Source organism: Canis lupus, chromosome 1 (assembly GCF_003254725.2).
Source record: "Canis lupus dingo isolate Sandy chromosome 1, ASM325472v2, whole genome shotgun sequence".
In the NCBI taxonomy this organism is placed as follows: domain Eukaryota; kingdom Metazoa; phylum Chordata; class Mammalia; order Carnivora; family Canidae; genus Canis; species Canis lupus.
In genome coordinates this window covers 119,367,354-119,390,739 of record NC_064243.1, presented here as the reverse complement: position 1 = coordinate 119,390,739, position 23,386 = coordinate 119,367,354, and the positions used below count along the sequence as shown (strand labels likewise).

General features: G+C 43.5%; 1 protein-coding gene across 7 annotated transcripts in view; it reads left to right on the top strand.

The window, feature by feature from the left end:
- TDRD12 (tudor domain containing 12) overlaps positions 1-23,386 on the top strand; it is a 70,292-nt gene that overhangs the window by 31,110 nt on the left and 15,796 nt on the right. For 5 of the 7 annotated variants that reach the window (XM_035712095.2, XM_025425229.3, XM_025425230.2 and 2 more), the window contains 14 exons: positions 2,864-2,961; positions 3,924-4,000; positions 5,458-5,538; positions 7,285-7,345; positions 7,649-7,756; positions 10,648-10,833; positions 12,365-12,521; positions 12,995-13,122; positions 14,625-14,816; positions 15,039-15,167; positions 16,857-16,974; positions 17,590-17,729; positions 17,866-18,086; positions 20,487-20,586. In XM_035712095.2, the coding sequence (XP_035567988.1) occupies positions 2,864-2,961; positions 3,924-4,000; positions 5,458-5,538; positions 7,285-7,345; positions 7,649-7,756; positions 10,648-10,833; positions 12,365-12,521; positions 12,995-13,122; positions 14,625-14,816; positions 15,039-15,167; positions 16,857-16,974; positions 17,590-17,729; positions 17,866-18,086; positions 20,487-20,586 (1,796 nt within the window). Of the gene's footprint in view, positions 1-2,863; positions 2,962-3,923; positions 4,001-5,457; positions 5,539-7,284; positions 7,346-7,648; positions 7,757-10,647; positions 10,834-11,611; positions 12,330-12,364; positions 12,522-12,994; positions 13,123-14,624; positions 14,817-15,038; positions 15,168-16,856; positions 16,975-17,589; positions 17,730-17,865; positions 18,087-20,486; positions 20,587-23,386 lie in introns of those variants that run through there. The other 2 variants (XM_025425233.3, XM_049095986.1) reach the window with 2 other exon arrangements.

Sequence of the window (23,386 nt, the reverse complement as noted above, 5' to 3'; positions counted from 1 at the left end):
TTGCCTTAGGGCTTGCCATGTATGTTTACAACCAGTCCAAGTCCACTTTCAGATGACACTGTACCACTTCACAGGTAGTACAAGTACGATAACAAAATATTCCTAATCCCTCCCTGTTGTCTCTTGCGTTGTTGTCATTCATTTGACTTATACATCAGCATAAATGGGTATATATACCGTCGACTTTGGAAGTAAAACACGCAGTTATTTTACCAGCCCGTGGGTTTCTTTGGGGATAGTAGAGAGTTACAATTCAGGTCCGGAAAGTGACAGCAAACCCACATAGGAATCCAGAGTACAAAGGGGAGGAACACTCTTCTACAGAAAGTCTATGGGAGTAAACTGGGACTCCAGAGTGTAGAGGCTTCTCTGGCTGAGTAGTGACAGTTTCTCATTGGCTGAGCTGTTGCTGGGCGGGGAGAAAATCTTCCTTCCCCGGCAGGGATAGTCAGGTAGGCTTCTACCTGTCAGAAGATGCAAGGTGTGTCTCCTTCAGTTGGGTCTGCAAGGGGCTGTGAGGAATGTCACAGTCTGAGAGCTCCCCCTTCTGGCCTCCCGACTCCACTTTAAATTAGGTCATTAATACTGTTATGGTTATTATTACTCTACTGGTTTATTTTTCTTCTTTCTCAAGTACATATTTTAGTACTTTCAGAAGAGGGTTGTGGGTAGTAGATGTTAACATCTGGCAATATTTAAACTGGATGCGATATTCTAGGTTCTTAGTAATTTTCCTTCAACATTGGAGATAGTAGTTCATTTTCTTCTAATCTGTCAATCTGTTGTTCCTTGGTAAGTAATTAGTATGTTCTGTTGATTTCTTAGGTTTTTCTCTTTATCCTTGATAGTCTGCAGTTTCTTACAATATGTCCAAGAATGGATGGTTTAGATTTATTCTTTTAACACGTGGAATTTTTCAATTACAGAATTCATATCTAACTTGCTGGTTTTTTTTTTAAATTTTATCTCCCCCCCCCCCCCCTTGAATCTATTAGACAGAGATTGGTGTCTCTTCATTTATCATGTGTTTTTCATAGCGTTTTTTTTCCATTTTCTTTTTATTTCTCTGAAATGTTTTTGGAAGCTTTTCTTAATTCTTTGAATTACCACTTTTCGCTTCCAGTTTAGTTTATCTTTTGAGTTTTCAATCTGATGACTATTTCCTGCTGCTTAGAGTTCTAACAGTTCTTTTTTACGTCTGCAAATCTTTTTATATGCACCTGCTTTGTTTCATGAATATGAGTCCTCTTTATCTCTTGGCTATCTTAAGTATGTTTATTTTAGAGCTCTTTTCAGATGTTCTTCTTTCTCCATTTCCTCAGATAAGAATCTCTGCCCCCCTGACAAAACCTTTTTGAGCTTATTTGTTTTAACATTTATGATGGCATAGATTTGTGGACTTTTGGTTTTGTTTGAAAGCTTGTGTTGTATGGACATTTTCTCTCAGAAAATTTCATCAACCACCTTACCTTCACTCCTGCTTCATAGATCAGAGTTTTTATTTTTGGCTGTAAGGTCACATCCTGAAGAGAGAATGTATTTCCAGACCCAAGATCCCATGACAGGCAGGCTTGGCTCCAAATTACCTTAAAGATAGGTTAGACCAGTTTACAACATCATCTCACATCTCCAGCATTACTAAAATAATTATCTTACTTAATAGTGAAAGTTGTACCTTGTCATTTCAGTTGTGTTTCTCTTATTTATGCTTAGAGTGAACACTTTTCCAGAATTACCTCTGTAGTACCCTGAAAAAATGATTGCTAGGTTGATTTTCTTTTCCTTTTCTTTTTCTTCCCATCACATGTCAGTTTTTACCCTAGCATAATTACCTAACTTGATTATTCATATTCACTGCACAGTGTTTATCACTTTTCCAAAGTCAGATTTAGGCCTAAGGAATAAAGATATTTGAGAGTCTGCTTTAGGATTTTGCTGCCTGCTGGCTATTCAAATTCAGCCTGTTTTCTAATGCTTTCTGTACCTCCGTGCTATTAAGAAGCAAGTGAGATGCACCGTTGTGATCCTGGATCATTGCTGAAACTGAGTACAGGTGATATTCTGGTCTTGATCGCTTTGCTAACATCTGGTAACATTTAGTGGTGGAAAACAACCATTTTATAGCACGTATGGATTCTGTGGTCAGGAATTCAGAATGGGCACAGGGCAAAGGGTTTGTCTTGGTTCTGCAGTGTCTGGGGCCTCAGCTGGAAGCCCTGAGGGCTGAGTGGTGACAGAAACAGTTGGGTTCATTTGAAACTTTGTTGCATGTGCGGCAGCTGATTCTAACCTTTGACTGGGACCTTGATTGGGATACTTATCTGAAATACCTGTAGTGACCTTTCCATGGGGTTGCTTGAGGGTCTTCTCAGCATGCTGGCTGGGTTTGGAAAGTGAGCACTCAAGAGGACAGGTCCTAAGTACATGGCATTTTTGCCATTGAGCTTTGAAGTCACATAACACCACTTCATGTTGTTTATAAGCCCCACCCTGACTCACAAGAAGGGAATACAGAGCCCGTCTCTCAGTGGGACACGTGTCAGTGACACATTGTAAGAAGAGCACGTGTGTTGGGAGACATGTGTGGCCCTCTTTGAAAATTATAGTCTGCCAAGTTGGGAAAATAAATTATTTTAATTGTTAGTAAGCCAGTAAAGGAATTACTTAAACATCTTTTCACGTGATGAGGGTTGAAACAAGATTTTTAAATGTAATCTCTTCAAGTAAAGTTTAATATCAAACGTATTCCACAATAATTTCTTGTGTTAAGATTTTTATGAAAGTACTTTTAAATGTATCATCTTTTTGTTATATTTTCTATTAATAGCCCTAAGATAGCTTTTTATCACTTCTTATTTTGCAGATAAAAATAAAAAATGTAATATGGATTCATTAAGAGATTCACCCAAAAAGAAATCTGAAAAGAAACAACAGCACATCTGTTTGAAAGATGTAAATCAGGTTGTATTTTAAAATGTTTCTTAGGTGTAAAGCTCATGCAATGTTAATTTTAGAATATTCTCATTTGAAATCTAGGAACCAGAAATATGTTTTCTGTTAAATCCTTGGCTATCATAGTGTTTTTTTCAGGAAGAAATATAGTTTGTGTGTTTGCTCTAATTCAAAAGAACAAGATAACTCCAGCTTCCCTCTTAGTTCCTGACCTAGGGGCTTCTCTGCAGGATTGGGCATTTATGTTCATTTATTATTTCTTTTAAAGACCTTATTTTATTATTTGAGAGAGCATAAGTGAGAGAGGGTATAAGCAGGAGGAGCAGCAGAAGCAGACAGCCCGAAGGGCAGGGAGCCCAACGTGGGGCTTGATCCCAGGACCCCGAGATCGTGACTAGAACTGAAGGCAGATGCTTAACTGGCTGAGCCACTCAGGCACCCCTATTTATGCTCATTTATTTACTTATTTTAAGATTTTATTTATTTATTCATGAGAGATACAGAAAGAGAAGCAGAGACACAGGCACAGGGAGAAGCAGTCTCTCTGTGGGGGCCCTGATGCCGGGACTCGATCCTGGGACCCCAGGATCACAATCTGAGCCAAAGGCAGATGCTCAACCACTGAGCCACCCAGGTGCCGTATTTATGCTCATTTAACAAGGATGTGAAAACCTGAGATTATGGGACATTTAAACAGTTCAAGCCTAACGTGTCTTTCCAGTCCTTCAACAAGACAAGTGAAATCATTAGAGGACATTTGAAATACTGATTATCTGAAGTGCCAACTGCTTGCTACTTGGACACTTTAATCTAGTGATTGTAGCAATGGCATAATCACATCCAGTTCTTTGTCTCTCCGTGTCTGTGTTGCCTGAAAATAATCTGGTATGGTTGTTTATGAGAATAATGTCCATGGAATTTTAGTTCCATAAGAATACATATTTTTGCTAAAAGAGATTTTTTTTTTACAGTGTGTTGAATCCTCAGTGTACTGGCCGACAAAGAGGGGGATAACCATATATGCTGAGCCAGATATACCAGCAGCAAGGTATGATTTGAAAATTCATTGTAATGGACTAGATGCATAAGTGTATTATTGTCTTTCACAGTATTCTGTGTGGTTGATGATAGGAAAGGATTCAGTTTCAATAGAGTAGCCCCAGATATTTTGATTGAACGTATATTAATTTAAAAGAAAAACCTGGGGCAGCCCCGGTGGCGCAGCGGTTTAGTGCCACCTGCAGCCTGTGGTGTGATCCTGGGGACCCTGGATCGAGTCCCGCATCGGGCTCCCTGCATGGAGCCTGCTTCGGCCTGTGCCTCTGCCCCCCTCTCTCTCTGTGTCTCTATGAATAAATAAATAAAATCTTTAAAAAAAATAAAAAAGAAAAGAAAAACCTGTAACAACTGGTCAACAGCAAAATTGACCAAAAATTGGCAGTGGCCCTAGAGTCTCCTTGTTACCTTGTTGGACAAAGCTGTTCCTGTAAGGCAGGTCCAGTGAAATGGTAAAGGCTGGGTGAACGTGGGCCAGCCGGCAGGGCCAGGACCGGTTGTTGGAGAGGAGAATCAGAGGCTTTGACTGTAACGCTGGCCATGTCAGAATGCAGCTTAATGTTGTTTGTGAAATCACGGAAAAGCTGTGCTGTTACACGTGTCACAAGTAGCGTAAGATCTTCGAGTCGTGTGTTCCATTCTTCTTCTCCTGGGCTTTACGTTAGCGTCACACATTTCACTTATACATTCTTGATAAATTGTAGACTTTAGTATCATTTCTATTTAAACAGGGATCTTTTCAAGAGATTTAAATAAACAGAAAGAAAAAATACCTCCTGTGTTTACCTGTGTAGTTACCATCAGTGCTTTTCACGGTTTGTGTGGGCCCAGATCTCCATCTGGTATCGCTGGTCTTGTCCCTGAAGGGCTTCCTTTACTTTCAGGGAGAAACAGGCGTGCAGTTGTGTGCGATTGGGGCCACTTGTGGAGCAAAACAGCAGCAGAAATGAGAGGAAACAGATAGAGGTTTCCCCATGCCTCTTTAGACCCGGGCGCCCATTTCCCAGATCCTCTAGAGAGAGGGAGAGGTTTCCTCCCAGGGATTTGGGTGACAGACCTGCTGTCACCACTGCAGCTGTGTGACTGGAGCTGGCCTCAGGACGGGGCCAGGAGAGAAAAAAAGTGAAAAGAGAACATCAGTCAGGGTCAAGCTGGCTGGCTTACGGCTCTGGAGGGTTCTCTCAGTGCTTGGTGTCAACATTCACAATTCAGTTCTGTGTCTGGGGCCAGCCTCGGGTCAACGTTGGGAGACAGAGGAAGGTAAAAGCCCAGGGAACATGGTTTTCATCCTTAAAGAGCAGAGTGTCTGTTCTCACAGAAATAAATCCACGCACGTAGAGCAACTCACTCCTCAGTGCTACTTACTGAGTTTTTTTCCAGAAAATAAAAGCATTTTCAGGTTGAGGTAAATGGACTCAGACAATCTAATGAATGTTTTTTGGTTCCTAGCGTTTTATGTCAGAAGCCAAACGAGAAACCACTCAGGTTGGCCGAGAAGAAAGAACACAACGAGAAAAATGGCTGTGTGAAGTACGAAGTTTTTCCTTGGTCTAAATTTTTTATTGAGATAATTATAACAAAATTATAAGCAGGGGAAGAATTTACGTTTGATTTTATTATTTATTTCAAACTTAGTTTCCATTTGGAAAATATGCATCTAGTGTCTGCTGTAGGCTTTGAAGTTAATTTTTTTTCCCTGTTCACTAGGGTAGATTTTTCTTTTAAAATCTTTATTACACTGAAAATACTCATTTTCTGTCTCCCTTTCCTGATTCTCTTGGTGAAGTGAACAGTATCATGAAGCAAATTAGATATGGTTGGTCTTTGGGGTTGTTGATCTTCTGTGGGTTGGCATCTGCTATCTTCCTGGTTTTCTGATGGTAAAGGGGTCTTCCACCTGCTGGAGGAACTATTTAGTTACTTACAGCGTGGAATTGGGTTTTGGTGGGGGTTTTTTGTTTTTTGTTTTTGTTTTTTTGTCCTGTCAGATTTACAAGGTAATCATGGACGAGTTGTTAACAATAGAGTAGTAGCTTTATTTCATACCTGTTTAATCCATGAAACATTTTCATACCCATTTTTATGACTTCTTACCCAGCCAGCCTTATCCTCCCAAGCAACCGTAGCTGCTCTGAAGTCACCAGAGTGACAAAGGAATTCGCGACAGTTCACAACTGGGTTGGTCGCACTGTATCGTTTGATGGGCCTAGGTGGCTGGGGAGAGGGTGTTGACTGCAAGGCCATTTGGGCTGCCTGCCTCCCGGAGCCCGCCCTTTAGCCCTGTAACATCCTCTCACCCGGTAGGAGCTCCTCACGGGGCCCTGGGGCCAGGGGCTGGGAGGGCTGCCCTGTGTGGACATCCTCCCCCTAGGCATCCCTCCACCCTGACTACCTGGAAGCCGTGGGGCTGCGTGTGGTTGTTTCCCTGGAACAAGAGACCTTGCATTATCCATGTGGCTCATTTCTTACTTTCATCATATTTAATTCTAACGTGATAAATTAACCCTGAGCTACTTGATTGCCTTTTATTTTCATATTAAAAGGTTGTATCTCTTCTCCTCTTGGGCTCCGTGCCCTTTACTTAGAACCCGTTGATTAAACTGTGGCAGTTATTTGGTCAGTCCCTGGGAGCCACAGGGAAACTTGAAGTGGTTCAAGATGACAACACAGAAGGGAGGAGGCAACGTGAGATGACCTGGTAATCCTGCAGGTTTCCATCTCCTTCAGAACAGCTGTTCCTGGGCTTGGCAGCACTGTGTCCACAGCCTGGGAGCCAGCGTGCAGGGGCAAGCACTCTACTGATGTGACCCCTGTGGCCTTTGTATCAGTAAACAGGACAAAACAAGACAAGCAGGAATTTCACAGCTGTGCCCTGGGGTATGCAGTTGACCCTTGAACAACATGAGTGTTGGGAGACTGACCTTCCACACAGTTAAGTCTGTGTGTAACTTTTGCCTCCCCCCCAGCCTACTGCTGACCAGAAGCCTTAGCATCACGTAGTCGATTAACACGTATGTGTGTGTTAAATGTATTATGTACTGTATTCTTACAATACAGTCAGCTGGAGGAAAGGAAAGGTTATTAGGAAGATCACGAGGAAGAGAGTACACTTTCAGTGTAAACAATCCACACGTAAGTGAGTGCGCTCGGTTCAAACCTGTGTTGCTCAAGGGCCAACTGCGTATTTCGTTTTATCTCTGTCAAGGAAGAATTAGAATTCAACTGAAGAAGTATTAGCACTTTTTCCTTCAAATGGTCCTTTTCACCGTTTTATAGGTTATTGCAGTTCTTAAATCCTGATCCTTTGAGAACTGATGGGCTCTCTGATCTGCAGCAGGTATTATAACCCTAAAGAAATGTAAAAATCCAAGACAGCTCTTTGCTTTTTAAATCCTCCTCCTTCCTCGTCTGAATTGGAGATTAGAAGAGAAACCAAACCCCCTTAGGTGGGGACTCTCCCTGAAGACATCCTTTTAGAGATCCTCCAGTGAATTATTGCATTAAAGAAATTATTATTATTCTGGGGAGGGAATAGTAGATGCTCTTCCTTTCATTTTGGTGGGTTTGGTGGGTTTTGATGAGCATCTGTACCGAGGCTGTCCTCCCTTTGCATTAAGTGGTTGACTTCCTGCTCTCTCAGCTGCAGAAGCTGCGGTCCAGCTCCCAGCAGCCCTTGGCTGTGCTCCGGAACAAGATTGAGCCTTGCTTATCCATTGACACGTCGCCACTGTCGGCAGACCTGAGAAAGGTAACAGTGTGCCTGACCCTGTTCTGAGTAAACCATTCCAAGGCTGCATTTATATAGTTTCTTTGCTTTTGACTCATTTCTCATTTATTCTTTAGGTCAACTTCCTGTAAGTGGATAATTTCTTTGTAGTGAAACCATTGTAGAACTCTTTTTTTTTTAATTACAAATTTATTTTTTATTGGTGTTCAATTTGCCAACATATAGCATATCACCCAGTGCTCATCCCGTCAAGTGCCCACCTCGGTGCCCATCACCCAGTCACCCCCACTCCCTGCCCACCTCCCCTTCCACCACCCCTAGTTCATTTCCCAGAGTTAGGAATCTCTCAAGTTCTGTCTCCCTTTCTGATATTTCCCACTCAATTTTTCTCCTTTCCCCTTTATTCCCTTTCACGATTTTTTATATTCCCCAAATGAATGAGACCATATAATGTTTGTCCTTCTCCGATTGACTTATTTCACTCAGCATCATACCCTCCAGGTCCATCCCCAAATACCTAAATGGTGGGCATTTGTCGTTTCTAAAGGCTGAGTAATATTCCATTGTAGAACTCTTAATGCTTTTCTGAAATAAGTTTTCAAATGCGTCTCTGGAAAGGGTCCCGAGAAGGAGCAGCAAGTGGCCAGGGCAATTATGACGTACCTGTGAGTGTTCTTCTCAAAACTGCTTTAGAGACCTGCCCTTTCAGTTAGTGAATTGACCACACGTATTTATTTATTTCCTTCTTGATTCAAAAAAAGAAAGAAAAGAAGGAAATAAGCTAAAACCCCAAGGATGAATTGAATGACAGTGAAGTCTTTAGTGGCTTAGAAACTTCCTCAGGCTTTTGAAAGATGGAAAAGAGGCAGCAGAGTGTGGCTGGGAAAGGAAGGAGGGAAGTCAGAGATCCAAACTGAGCATCCACAGCCTCTCAGGAAGGACAGTCTTTTGGAAGGAACTGAAGGGGCCTAGAAATGCCCCTCAGATGAATCCTTTCAGTAAAAACACCTGCTCATTGTCCTGGCTTCCGGCAGGGGTGTGGCACTCAACGGTGCCAAGTGCCGCCCTCCACACGTCTCCCAGCCAGCTATAGGGGGCCTCCTCCCTGCACACACACATCAGGGATCCTTAGATACTTTCGATGAAAGCTGCCACCTAAAAAGAAAATAAAATCATTATTTGTTTTTTAAAAAGATTTTATTTATCTGAGGGAGAGAGAGAAAGAGAGCACAAGCAGGGGGAGCAGCAGGTAGAGAGAGGGGGAGAAGCAGGCTCCCCACCAGCAGGGAGCTCAGCATGGGGCTCGATCCCAGGACCCAGGGATCATGACCTGAGCCCAAGGCAGATGCTTAGCCAGCTGAGCCACTCAGGCAGCTCTAGGAGCGTATTTTAAGAAGTAGACCAAAACAAACTCTGAAGGAAACCGTGTAGGCAGTAGAAGTGCTGCAAAATAAATACCGTCAGAGATAGTATTGACAGTATTTATTAAACAATAAGAATAAAAGGTTTTGGGAAATTCAGAATGCTATAAAATAGAAACCAAGGGGTGCCTGGGTGGCTCAGTGGTTGAGCATCTGCCTTTGGCTCAGGGTGTGACCCCAGGGTCCCTGGATCAAGTCCCACATCGGGCTCCCTGCATGGAGCCTGCTTCTCCCTCTGCCTGTGTCTCTGCCTCTCTCTCTCTCTATGTCTCTCATGAATAAATAAATACAACCTTAAAAATAAAAAGAAAAGAAACCAAGCAGCAGATTGGAGAGAGAAAATGAGAGGGGAGCTAATAGAGCAAAAAGACAAAGAGATGAAAAGAGGGGGAAAACAGAATTTGAGGGTTGTTTGGAGGTTTAGTCTCTGAAGTGGGATTTAAAAAAAAAAAAAAAAGAATGAAGGAAGCAGGCAGAGAATTCTGAGAAGAGCAACACACAAGTGATTTCCAGACCTAGCGGAAGGGACTGTCCAAATAGGAGAGGCCCCGCCACGCCCCCACGAGCCCAGCACATGAGGGGGCAGGATCGTGGGTGCTCGGCTGTGAGGTGTCCATCCCGGGGTGGGGTTTGGGGGCTTCCCAGATCACGAATGGCTTGATATTTGGCTTTGGTAACACCCAAGGGGTGCTGATTCCGAGATTTGGGTGAAAAGTGATTTCCAGCCTCAAGGTCCACCTGTAACTGGCAGAGACATTTTCAGACATGCAGAGTCTCGTAGGAATTGACTTCCTGAAGAAGGACACTGCTGAGGTATCCTCTCCACCAGAGCAGGAAGGTCAGACAAGGACGACTGGCGTCGCAGCAGGGACAGCGCAGGGGGGCCACAAGGGGACAGTTGCATGTGGGAACACAGCCGGCACTCGTGGGCTGGGGACGAGGACCTCACCCACACGGTGTGCTCAGGAGTTCAGCGTGGCTGGAGACCTGTTTCTGTTGCCACACTTGGGAGGTTCGAGTGACTGTTACATAAAAAACAAGCAAATAAAAGCATGGGGTTTTTTAAGTATTATTTAAGTAATCTCTGTACCCAGTGTGGGGCTCAGACTCACAGCCCCGAGATGAAGAGCCTCTGACTGAGCCAGCCCAGTGCCCCAATAAAGTCGTATTTGAAAAACAACAACAACAAAAAACTTCCTAAGTAAAGCTGATGTACTCCCAGACTGTTGGGAGGAGGAGCCATGTCCTTGCTCTAGAACGCTCTAAGCACCTGATTTTAATTTGGAGCCTAGAAAAGCAAGTGTCTTATGGCAGAAGTTTGGTGCTGGGAAAAGACTCAGGGACTTGTCAAGTTAGGACTTAGAAAATACCAGATTGAGCACCGTGTAGTGGCTGTGGTGGCGGGTGGGGGTGCGGGAGTGAGCCGGGAGATGGAGTTTTTGTTGGTTTTCTACGCATCATCGGTGGTGGTTGGTTGCTGGTGTTTTCCAGGCCCTTCAGAGGAACAAGTTCCCGGGACCTAGCCACACCGAGTCCTACTCTTGGCCTCCCATAGCGCGGGGCTGTGACGTGGTGGTCATCTCTCACTGTGGGAATGATCCTCTGCTGTACCTGCCGCCAGTGCTTACGATTCTGCAAACGGGGGGCTGCTACAAGTCTTTACCAAGTAGAAATGGAGTAAGTTGGAGACCGTTTTGTTTCAACAACAAAATGGCTTAAGTATGTCTTTTTCAGTTTTACGCCTAACCTGTGGGGAAGCGTGGGTCACGTTACTCATTTGGTTTCCGTGACAGGACAGGAACTTGCCAGAGTCATTGATGCTCTGACACGGATTCTCCCCTTGAGCCCCTGTTGTGGCCAGCGGCTGAGCCAAGAGATTTCTGGCGTTTGGAGATGAATATATAACTTACAAACTCACTCCACTGATTTAACTCCTCTGTCTTGGTCCCCCTGGGGGATGATCAAGCCGGGTACAGTTCACACCGTTTCATAGATGAGAAAATTAGCCTCCTCCGACAAGTGAGACCAGAGGTGGGATGGGAATGTAGGTTTTTTTGTCAACTTGCCCCACATTCTTCTGATTATTTCCCAGCACCCACCCTGTTGTGTGATCCTACATTATTCTTCCCATGCGTGGGAATCCGCAAGTAGCGGTGAAGGATCCTGGAAAGGAGAGAAGTGGGGTGTGGGGTCAGCTGATAGTGAGGCGGTGACCCCTGCTCTGCTGGGTCCGGGCGGTCTGGCGACCCGTGCAGAAGACGCGTGTCTCAGAGGATGCGCTACAGACAGTTGCATTACTCATCATCACAAGGTGAAAGGTTGTAGTAAGAAAAGACCGTTGCATTCAGGAGAGGTCCTCATTTTTCTAATCCTGCTGTGTGGCTTTAATGGTTTCCCTTTGGGAATCCGCAGTGGCTAGGTTATTACGTATTGATTTCCCGTCTCCGTCCCTCAGTTTGCAGCTGACCTCTGCGTACCAGATCCAGCTTGTGTTGAGCTAGAGCCAAGGCGTGGCCTCTCGCGTCCTCTGCTGTCTCCATGTCCCTGGGGTCAGCCTGCTTTGGGGCCTGGCGCCTGGAAGCTGGCACCCACCTGGATCTGCACAAAGGAAAGGGGAGACTCGTTCTCGTCTTCCGTTCATTGAGGGCATGTGTCCGGGAGGGCGTTGGGCAGGCAGTGCACCTTCAGGAGATGCCTTTGGGTTGGGGGAGGTCAGGGTTCACATGGAGCCGTAGCAAACTTAATCCCCCTAAGGAAGAGATGCTAACCTTTTCTCAAGCCCCTTTCGGGAGGCAGTTCGTTCACCGGGTGCCAGGGAGCAGGAGCTCTGGAGCCAGACTGCCTGGATTCAGATCCTGTTCCTCCCGTGTCTTAACTGTGTGGCTTGGGCAACTGACCTTACCTCTCTGTGCCTCACACCCATCTGTGAAATGAGGTAATAATAGGTCCGAGCCTGTAGGAGTGATCTAAAAAGAAAAGGAATTAATATTTGTGAAATGCTTGGTGTAAGCCCTAGAAAAATCTGAGTCCTTGTGTCTAAATCCATTCTAATCAAATTATACCTTTTCTGATCTACAGGACAATGACGGGAGCAAAAAAAAAAAATCATGCAGTGCTTACTCTGTGCAAGGAGATGTTCTGCATGCTTCACAGACACTATGTTCAATTCCTAACTTTTGCCCCAAATTATGTGAATTTGTCTTTGCAGCCTCTGGCAGTCGTCGTGTGCCCTGGGTGGAAAAAGGCCCAATTTATTTTCGAGTTACTGGAAGACTATAGCATGTCCTCCAAGCCTCTTCATCCGGTGTTGTTAACAATCGGACTCCACAAAGATGAAGCCAAAAACATGAAGCTTCCTAAGGGGTGTAAGCATCCTTCCCAAGCCGTTTGGTTTTCCCTGCGGAACGCAGTGGAGCCCTGCCAGGCAGGCGCAGCTGCACAGGACACGGGCACCAGCCCAGTGACGGGTGGGACCTCGCCACGGGTTCCGGGCGGGCGTAGATGGGCGAAGGTTCCATCTTGGCTGACAGCCGTTGCACTGAGAAGACAGCATGATTCCTTCACTCACCAACTACTTATCAAATACCTTTGTTAGATGTCGACTGCACCCCCAGCCCTGCCCTTCAGGAGCATAAAACCTGGTGGGAGCCCAGGCACTAGTCAGATAAGGACAGGTGTTGTCCTGGACAGGCAGGCCTCACCTGCCTGAGCAGGAAAAACCGTGTTTTTTGCATCATTAGACAGAAGTTCTAGAAATCATGTGGCATCTTAGCAAAGGAAATGTGAGAAAAACCTTCGGGAAATCTGAATGTTAATTGTCTTCTCTTCTAAAATGTAGGTGACATCATTGTGACGACACCCCACAGCCTCCTGAGACTTCTCAAATACCAAAGCTTGCTATTTCTCAGACTTTGTCACCTCATTTTGGATGAGGTGGAAGTATTATTCTCTGAAGCTCATGAAGAAGTAAGTATGGCTCCATCGAGATGTCATCATCACTCAGAACTAAACGGATGTGTGATTGAAGTCTTACCTGCTTCTAGGAGTCAAGGGATGTGTCTCTGGGGAAAAAGCTGGTTAATCTTGAGAAGCTTTCCCTTTAACTTTTATAATTAGGAAGAGAGTTCATCTGAAATTTCCTTCCCAAATTCTAAAGTTCTCTTTGAAGGGCAAAGAGGGATGTTTTCCAAAATACCGATATTCTTATGATTATGGAAGCAATGCATTTTTATTCTAGACAATTTGAGGTACAGGGAAAAGGACTTGAAAATCCCCAGCATCTATAGTGTTGCGCTCAGACGTGATCACTCTTCCTGTTGTGGAATAATTCCTGGTCTCTTGATATGTGGAGCTGACGACATCAGGCCTTATTAGGCTAGTTCGTAACTTGCGTTTTTCAGTAAGCAGCATCGTGAATATCAGTATGGTCAGTAACTCTTCCACAGCGTGATCGTTCCCTGGCCATGGGCCAGTATGGAATCCTGTGGGTATGACTTAGTTGTTTTGAACGGTTCGAGTTTTGGACGTTCAGCATCATTTGTGTGTGTGCGTGTGTGTGGCTAAAGAAAACATCTTTTTTGCGTGTTTCCCGTTGGATCAATTCCTAGGAAGGGGATTAATGGAGTAAAGGCTGGGAATTCTCATACGAAGGCATTTATTGGGTCCAGTGTAATAAGCTGACCAGAGGCATTTCATTTGGGAGCAGTGATGTCCCCAGGTTCAAGTCCAGGCTCTGTTGCTTACTGACTGTGTGGGCCTGGGCAGGGTGCTTGAACGCCTCTACTTGCAAAACTGATACCCGGGATACTGCATTGTACAGTTCCCTCTCTGGGGATTGAAAGTGGGGACTGGGTTAGGCTCCCATGGACAGGGTGCGCCTGTGCCCCATCCCCTGCACCCCTGGCAGGAGGAGGCCCTAGGCCAGCGGGTTAAATGTGGCATCCCATTAGCATGATCTGATTTCCAAGCATTCATATGGGCTACTCCTGTTCTTTGTGCTGCTTCTTCCTTTTCTTTGCTTATTTTCCATTTGTGGAACTTTTTTTTAAACCTTTTTTATAATCTGCATTTTCTTTTATTTAAAGTATGATTGTGAATGTTTTTCCATATCTTTATGTTCTTTAAAAATATGGCTGCATGTGATTCCATTATATGGACATCCATAAAGCTTTAACTATTCCCCTATCATTGGACATTTAATGATATTAATTTCTTTTTTTATTAATGTAGAACTTTTTAACATAAGGAAGTTAATTCTTCATTACCTATGTTATATGTTTACCCAGATATTGTTTGTATTTTGTTCTGTTTTATATTTAACATTCTCTCCTGTTTTTTTCTTTTGTTTGGAAAGGCCTTCCCCCACTCTGGGGACAGAACCTGTATAGTTCTTTACTTTTTGTGGTCTGTCAAGCAGATTTTACTCCCTTTTGAAATAAACATGAAATTAATTACACTAATTTTTTTAGATGTTTGCCATATTAGATAACTTAAAAAAAAATGTTGATGTTGAAGAAAGGGAATCCGCACCTCATCAGATTGTTGCCGTTGGAGTTCATTGGAGCAGACACATAGAACAGCTGGTCAAAGACTTCATGAATGACCCCTACGTTGTGGTCACGGCCATGGAAGAGGCTGCTCTCTATGGCGGCGTCCAGCAGGTGCGGGCTCGTGGGCACGTGTGGGGATGGGGGCTCTGCAAGCAGCCCCGTACTGAAGTATTACAGCTTCAGTCTCATCCACAAATCTGTAATCATGTATTTAGATTTATATTGACTTTCTGTGCATTCTTTTCTGTTAAAACCCTGACTCAGCGATGAGAAGTAAAACCGGGGCACCTTGAATCTGTTTAAAACCACATTGTTGCTGTATTTCATTACCAGGTAGTGCACCTTTGCCTAGAATGTGAAAAAACCTCTACTCTACTTCAGACTCTAGATTTCACTCCAAGTCAAGCACAGAAGACCTTGATCTTTACTGGTTCTGTAGCTGAAACAGAAATAGTGTGTAAGGTGAGGCCTTCCACGCATAAAACATCCTTACTGTTTGTTTGAACCGTGATCGAATCTCGAAATCATCAGAGAATTATACCAGGTAGTTAAATAGTCGAGTTTATCATTAGTCAGAAGAGTCAAAAGAGGAGGTGGCTATTGCTGCAGTGTGGCTGGCAGTGAGGAGGGACGCGGGAGGCCTGACCTTGAGAGAGGAGCCAGGGAGGTGGGACCAGCCTTTCCACGGAAGCACATGTTCCCCTAAGGAGGCCGGTGCTTTGCATTTTGTCGTTAAAAGGATCCCATTCATAAAGACATGCCAGTGAGGTCTATATCCTCCATTTTAAAAAGATAGAGCCTGGGCAGCCCCGGTGGCTCAGCGGTTTAGTGCCCCCTTCAGCCCAGGGCCTGATCCTGGAGACCCGGGATCGAGTCCTACGTCAGGCTCCTGCATGGAGCCTGCTTCTCCTTCTGCCTGTGTCTCTGCCTCTCTCTCTCTCTCTCTCTCTCTCTCTGTGTCTCTCATGAATAAGTAAATAAAAATCCTTAAAAAAATAAAAATAAAAAAGATCCAGTAACACCAAGAGATAGATCACGTGGCCAGAAAAGCCAACTAAATTGGGTACAGATTTATTTAATATAACCTAAATCTGTATTCTATATCTAAATATAGAAATTAAGCCAAATACAAATTACAAGAATCAGGCTCCTGGATGGCAGAGTCGGTTAGGCTTCCAACTCTTGGTTTTGGCTCAGGTCATGATCTTGGGGTCCTGAGATCGAGCCCCACGTCAGGCTCCACACTCAGTGGGGAATCTGTTTGAGAGTCACTCTCTCCCTCTCCACCGCCCTTCCCCGCATACTCTCTCTCTCAAGTAAATAAATCTTTAAAAAAGTTTCTAGGGCAGCCCTGGTGGTGCGGAGGTTTAGCGCCGCCTGCAGCCCGGGGTGTGATCCTGGAGACCCGGGATCGAGTCCCACGTCGGGCTTTCTGCATGGAGCCTGCTTCTCCCTCCGCCTGTGTCTCTGCCTCTCTCTCGCTCTCTCTGAATGAATAAATAAATAAATCTTAAAAGAAAAATTTCTATAAAAAATAATTTAAAGGGATCCCTGGGTGGCGCAGCGGTTTAGCGCCTGCCTTTGGCCCAGGGCGCGATCCTGGAGACCCAGGATCGAATCCCACATCGGGCTCCCGGTGCATGGAGCCTGCTTCTCCCTCTGCCTGTGTCTCTGCCTCTCTCTCTCTCTCTCTCTCTTTCTCTGTGACTATCATAAATCAATAAAAAAAAAATTTAAAAAAATAATTTAAAAATATAAGGATCAGTAGTACATCCACCTTTCAGCCATGATGAACTAGAGGTGTCATGGAAAATAATGTGACACATATTGGCACATAAATTTGATGTGTGTGTATAGCTATACACACATGTATGTGTATAAATAAATACATCTGTATGCACGCTATTTAAAAAGGAAGGAAAATAGTTTCAGCAAAATGTTTCACTTGAGCAAGTTTTTAGATACAAACTATAGGATTTTAAAATATATCTGTTTAAACTTAAGATCATCTTGTTCTTACAATTTGAGGATCAGTGAGGTAATATCCTCACAGATAATTTTAAATGTTTTATACTGGTAATTATTGATGGAACAATTAACTTCAAGCTTATGTTCCCGACTGTGAACTGGCCTATTTGATTTCATCTCTAGGTAGTAGAAAGCAGTTCAATATTTTGCTTGAAAATGCATAAAGGAATGGTTTTAAATTTAAAATGTATTTTAGAACAGTGGAAGAAGAAGTTAAGTTCTGGCTCTCACCTTGTATTAGGTAAGTGTTTTAATTTCTACTTATATTTACAGAAGGCTGAGCTAATAGGAATCCTATCTTCAGTTTATTTGTATAGCTCGTCTCCAAATTTCTCATCATTTCCCAGATTTACTGAGAACTTATTAGTAATGTTAATTTCAAAATGGAGATTAAGCTCCACTAAGATTTTGGTGTTGAGGCGAATGCAGGGGCCTGCGGAGCTCTAAGTGTAGCAGCCCGGAGTGTAGACCTTCTCCCGGGGGTTCCAGCTGGAGGGCCACCATCTCGTTTATATATACGTGTGTGTGCCCACAGTGAAATCTGTCACAAGTGGTAGTGAAATACAGTGGTAGAGCTCAAAAAAGTCAAAACGTATAAAATAAGTGAAAACTGGATGGGCAACCTAGATTTGTAATAGAAGCAGTTTCCAAGCTAAAATTAGGAAGACTACTTTTCTCTGGAACGTGTCACTGGGCTGTGACATTTTGGGGGAAAAAATGGGGAAGAACTTTCTTGGCATCTAAGAAGTACGATGCAGTAGAGAGATGCATTCGAGAACGGTTCCCGGAATTGCTCTGTAGAGTAAGTGCAGTGAAGCCACAGCCTCGTTTGTGATTGTCGGACCCTTGCCTCCAGCCCTGACTGATGATTGCATACCGCTCTTGGCCATCACCGACGCCACGTGTGTGATTCACTTCAGCTTTCCTTCCTCACCGAAAGTTTTTGGTGGACGCCTCTACTGCATGTCTGATCACTTCCAGAGTTCCACCGAGCAGGTTCGATGGATTTTCATTATCTTGTAATATTCTGCTGGCATTTTCTGTGCTATGACAACTTCAGAGTCCACAGAGTTTTATCACTTAGACGGGATGGATGACCTCTTTGCTTTGTTCACCCCCCCTCAATTTTAAGGGTTCTCCCGCAGAGCAGGGAGATAAGAAAACCAAATCTGTCTTGCTGCTGACGGAGAGAAACGCGTGCCACACGATTGGTGTCCTGCGCTACCTGGAGCGAGCAGATGCCAAGATTCCCTCGGAGCTCTATGAGTTTACCGCAGGGGTTCTGGAAGCCAAAGAAGATAAAAAAGCCAGGAGGCCTCTTTGTTTGTATCTTAAGGCGTTTGGTTTTTGCAAGTAAGCCATTTTTTAAATAAAAAATTGAAATGTACGGCAAAGCGCAGAGTGATAGGTTTACTGCTGGATGACCTTCACGTATATATGCGTGATGTAAAGCACCGCCCACCTCTGGGGGACACCTGGGGCTGCCCCCATGCTCCTTCACAATCTTCCCTCCCCTTAGAAGAGGCCACCCCCCAATATCTGTCAACACTGATTAATTTGGCTTGTTTTCCAGTTTTATGTAAATGGAATTGTACGGGACTTTCATCTCCCATTCATCTGTGTTCGTGCTTGTATCCGGTGGATTTCTTTATTAATTTAGTGCTCAGCATTCTGTTGCATAAGTATATCACAGTGTATGTATCTGTTTTCCTATTGATGAACCTGCCAACTATTTCCAGCTTTTGACTATTGTCTATGAAGCTGTTGTGAACACTCTTGCATGTGTTTTTTTGTGGAAATATGCACCCAGTTTCCTTGGGGTATAGACTTCAGAGTGAGATTGCTGGGTCGTGGGGTACACATACATTTGACCTTTCGAAGGTGTGTGACTGCCTCTCCCATCAGCAGCATACGAGAGCGCTGAGTGGCTCCATACCCTCACCCCCACACAGTGTTCGTGAGGGTGCGGTGGCACACCGTGGCCTCCATAGGTGTTTCCCTAGCAATTAATGATGAGTGTCTTGTGATGTGCTTGAGGGACATTGGACCATCCTCTTCTGGTGAAGTGCCTGTTCAGTGCTTTTGCCCATTTTTTATATTGGGTGTTAACTCTTTTTCTTAGTGGTTTGGAGGAATACTTTATTCATTCGAGATATTACTGCTTTGTCAGATGTGTACCTTGAGAAGATCTCTTCCCAGTCCATGGCTTGCCTTTTGGCTCTTGTAGGAATCTTTGATCAGTGGAGCTTTTTAATTTTGATGAAATATTTCATGGTTGCAGTTGTTTCGTGCCCTTATGTAAGAAATATTTGCTGAGGGACGCCCGGGTGGCTCAACGGTTGAGCACCTGCCTTCAGCCCAGGGCATGATCCTGGAGACCCGGGATCGAGTCCCATGTCAGGCTCCCTGCATGGAGCCTGCTCCTCCCTCTGCCTGTGTCTCTGCCTCTCTCTCTCTTTCTGTGTGTCTCATGAATAAATAAATAAAATATTTTTTTAAAAAAAGAAATATTTGCTGATCTCTAGGTCATGGGGACATTCTTCTGTATTCTAGAAGCTTTACAGACATGTAGGTGTGTAATCTAGGGGGAGTTAATGTTTGTGTATAGAGTGAGATATGGGGCAAGGATTTTTTTTCCTGTGTGATAATCGCTTGCTCCAGTATCCTTTACTTAAAACATCACTGTGTTCTCACTGAACTGGTGCCTTTGACATAAACCAGATGGTAGTGTATGTGGTCCACTTGTAGACTCTCTGTGTTGTTTCAGTGTCTGTGTCCTTACACTGGTACCACATTTTCTGACTGTAGCCTGTATTTGAGTGAGTCCTGGAACCTGGTATGCACGTTCTCCAGCTAGTCTTCATCAGGGTTGTTTTGGCTATTTTAAGTCAACTGCATCTCCCCATACGTTTTGGAATAGGCTTATCAGTTTCTTCAGAAACATTGCCTGACTTCTGATACCACGTGCAGGGATGCTGTATATCAGCTTAGAGAGCATGAGAATCTCAGCAGTCATGGGGGTGGGGGACGCTTCTCATTGATCCAGACATGATGTCAGTACTTGATCAGCGCTCACTGGGACTGGGTCGTAGATGTCTGATAGGTACCTGTTGGATCGAGTTTACTTTTAAGATAACTGTTTACGGTTATTTCTTTGAATTACGGTACCTGAAATAGATTATTAGTGGAGATTTCCATATGCCTTTAAACAGAATATGGAATTTTGAAACTGAAGCTTTAACGGTTTCTCAGCTCAGATTACAGAATGACTTCTGGTTTAGCAGTTAATTATCAGTCTTTGTTTTGGGTTGTGGTCATTTCTAATTCAGAGTATTTTGGAAGTACATTTTGTTCAATGACAATGTCTAGAGAAATAATGGAGGAACTCTTTAAGTTTGTTCAGTGTTAATTAAATTTTAAGACCTCTTTCACTAATGTGCATGTTGTGTCGCCTGGATTATTTAATATGGCTACTTAACTTTAAAGTATTAGAATAAAAGCCTCTGATTTCAATTATAGATTAATTTTCATGAAGAATGGTTTGAAATTCATGTTAAAAATTATTGTTCAAAGGGGTGGTGGAAACGCAGGTGGGCGGGGGCTGGGGGTGACTGGGTGACGGGCACTGAGGGGGGCACTTGATGGGATGAGCATTGGGTGTTATGCTATATGTTGGCAAATTGAACTCCAATAAAAAAAAAAGGAAAATTATTGTTCGGTTTTTGTTTTTAAAATCCAGTTACTGTTTTTCAGAGACAAAAGGATCTGTCCTAATCGACACCATGTTAATCCAGAAATGGACACACCAAGGAAATTATCCAACCAAGCTCTACCGACATTTGGATACATCAAAGTAAGTTCTGCTGAAGATCCTTTGTTCAATGATTAATGATCAGCTTAATGAACATACTTCATTCCTTTTTTTAAGATTTATTTATTTGAGAAAGAGCACATGAGCACGAGGTGGAGGAGCAGAGGGAGAGGCAGAGAGAATCCTCAGGCAGACCGCCTGCTGAGCAAGGACCCTGTCACAGGGCTCAGTCCCAGAACCCCGAGATCATGACCTGAGCCGAAACCAAGAGTCAGCAGCTCAGGTCTCTGAGCACCGAGGCGCCCCTGAACATACTTCATTCTGAAGCAGCAGAATCATTATGACGCTCTTAATGTACCACCATTAATCTGACGACAGGCATGGGTCCTTAAAGGTGCCTTATTTCAAGACCGCAGTTCATTGAGAAAAGCAAGGTTAAATTAGGAAAATAGATAAACCACTTCAACAGTTAAGAGGTATTTTAGTTATATTTTCAGGAAGTTGTTTCCTTAAAAATAGTGTGATGTGGGCAGCCTGGGTGGCTCAGCGTTTAGGGCTGCCTTAAGCTCGGGACGTGATCCTGGGGACCCGGGATCGAGTCCTGCATCGGGCTCCCCGTGTGGAGCCTGCTTCTCCCTCTGCCTGTGTCTCTGCCTCTCTCTCGGTCTCTCATGAATAAATAAATAAAATCTTTTAAAAAAATAGTGTGATAGCATACACATCTTTTCAGAACATCCATAATTCTGAAATGTAGATAAAATTGCTGAGTTAAGAGTGTGTCACTTTCTTTTGAATACTTTCTAATACTTCTTGAGTTCAAGATTGCTCTTACCTTCCCTTCTTCTAAGGCAGATCTCTTCAGCTCATTTGTACCATTCTTCCTGGCTCTGTCACCTCATTCCTAATTTTTTTGATATGTGTTGTTCTTTTGTACATATTTATCATGTATGTATCTTTTCTTATATTTTGTTTTCTTTTTTTCCCATTTTTTAAAAGATTTTATTGATTCATGAGAGACACATGGTGTAGTGGTACCTCATTGTTTATTTTTCAATTCCCCAATAGTGTTGAGCATCTTTTCATGTGTTTATTCATCAGCTGTACGTCGTCTTTGGTGAGCTATCTGTTCAGGATTTTTTGCCCGTTTTTTTTTCATTGGGTTGTCTGTTTTCTTCTTGTTGAGTTTTAAGAGTTCTTTGTAGATTTTGTATACCAGTCCTTTATCAGAAACAGGTTTTCAAAAATTTTCTCCCAGTTGTGGCTTACCTTTTCATTCTCCTTATAGTCTTCTGCAGAGCACAAGCTTTCAATTTTTTTAAATTTTTATTTATTATTTATGATAGTCACAGAGAGAGAGAGGGAGAGAGAGAGAGAGAGGCAGAGACACAGGCAGAGGGAGAAGCAGGCTCTATGCACCAGGAGCCCGACGTGGGATTCGATCCCGCATCTCCAGGATCGCGCCCTGGGCCAAAGGCAGGCGCCAAACTGCTGCGCTACCCAGGGATCCCAAGCTTTCAATTTTAATGAAGCCCAACTTTCTAGTTGTTTCCATATCCACAAGGTCATCATAAAACCCAAGGTCACTTAGATTTTCTCCTTTTTATCTTCCTCGTCAGCTTTTATTTTGGTGTCTGGGGTGGGGGGGTAATTTGTTAATTAGTTTTGTTGCAAAGTATATCCCTGGTGTTTGGTTTTGCCATCTCATTGCTCTCTTTATGTGGAGATTCAGAGAGTCAGGACATATGCCCCTTTACCACTGCCACCTTTCTAGAACCCGTTCAACCAGACCCCTGCTTTTAATTGGCTCTATTGAGGTACAGTTTACATGCAATAAAAATCACTGTTTAGAAGTGTATAGGTTGTTGAGTTTTGAGAAACACATACAATTGCGTGACCACTACCACAGTGAAGACAGGAACATTTTCATGGCCCCGAAAAGGCCTCTGCTGGCCCCATGCTGACAGTCCTGAGCCTCAACCCCAATTCCTGGTGGCTGCTGGACCTGCTTTCTGCCACTAGAGCTTTGTCTTTCCTGGGATTTCATATTGATGGAATCCTACAGTCTGGACTTTGAGTCTGATAGTTGTTTTTAGTGTAAGGTTTATGAGATTCACCTATGTTGTTCTATTTCATTGCTGAACAGGATTGCATTACATGGATGTGCCTTTGTTTGCCCACAAGCTGATGGATGTTTGGCTTGTGTGCAGTTTCTGGCTGCTGTGAACTTGTGTGTTACAAGTCTTTCTAGACCTACACCTTCATTTCTCTCTGGTGACTTGCTGCGGCGTCATAGTGTCTGTGTGCGCGCGGGCCTGTGTGTGTGCACCCGCACGTGTAAGGATCTGCCAAACCACGTGTACCATTTTACATTCTCATTGCACCATATTTGAGAGTTCCAATAGGTCCACATTCTCAATACGTAGTGTTCTCAGTCTTTTAATTTTTGCCATTCTGTTGCATTTGCATGAATGTTTATTTGCCTTTCTCTGGTGGTAAAGAATCTTGGACCTCTTCTCACTGCTTACCTGGCCCTGTGTATCTCCTTTATGAATTAGTGTTTGCTAGTATCACAGTGTTTGCCCATTTTTTAGTTTGGGTTGTCTTGTTGAGTCTTAAGAATTCTTTGTAGATTATGAATGTGCTTTGTCAGATATATTACAAAAATTTTCCTCAGTTGAAAAGCAGAGGTTTTTAATTTTGATGAAGTCTTCTTTTAACACTTTTTTATTTTACGTTTTGTGCTTTTCTTGCCATAAGAAATCTTTGCCTACCCTAAGGTTGCAAAGATTCCTTTCTTTTTTTTTATTCTAGAATTTTTATTTTAGAATTTTAGGTTTTACAT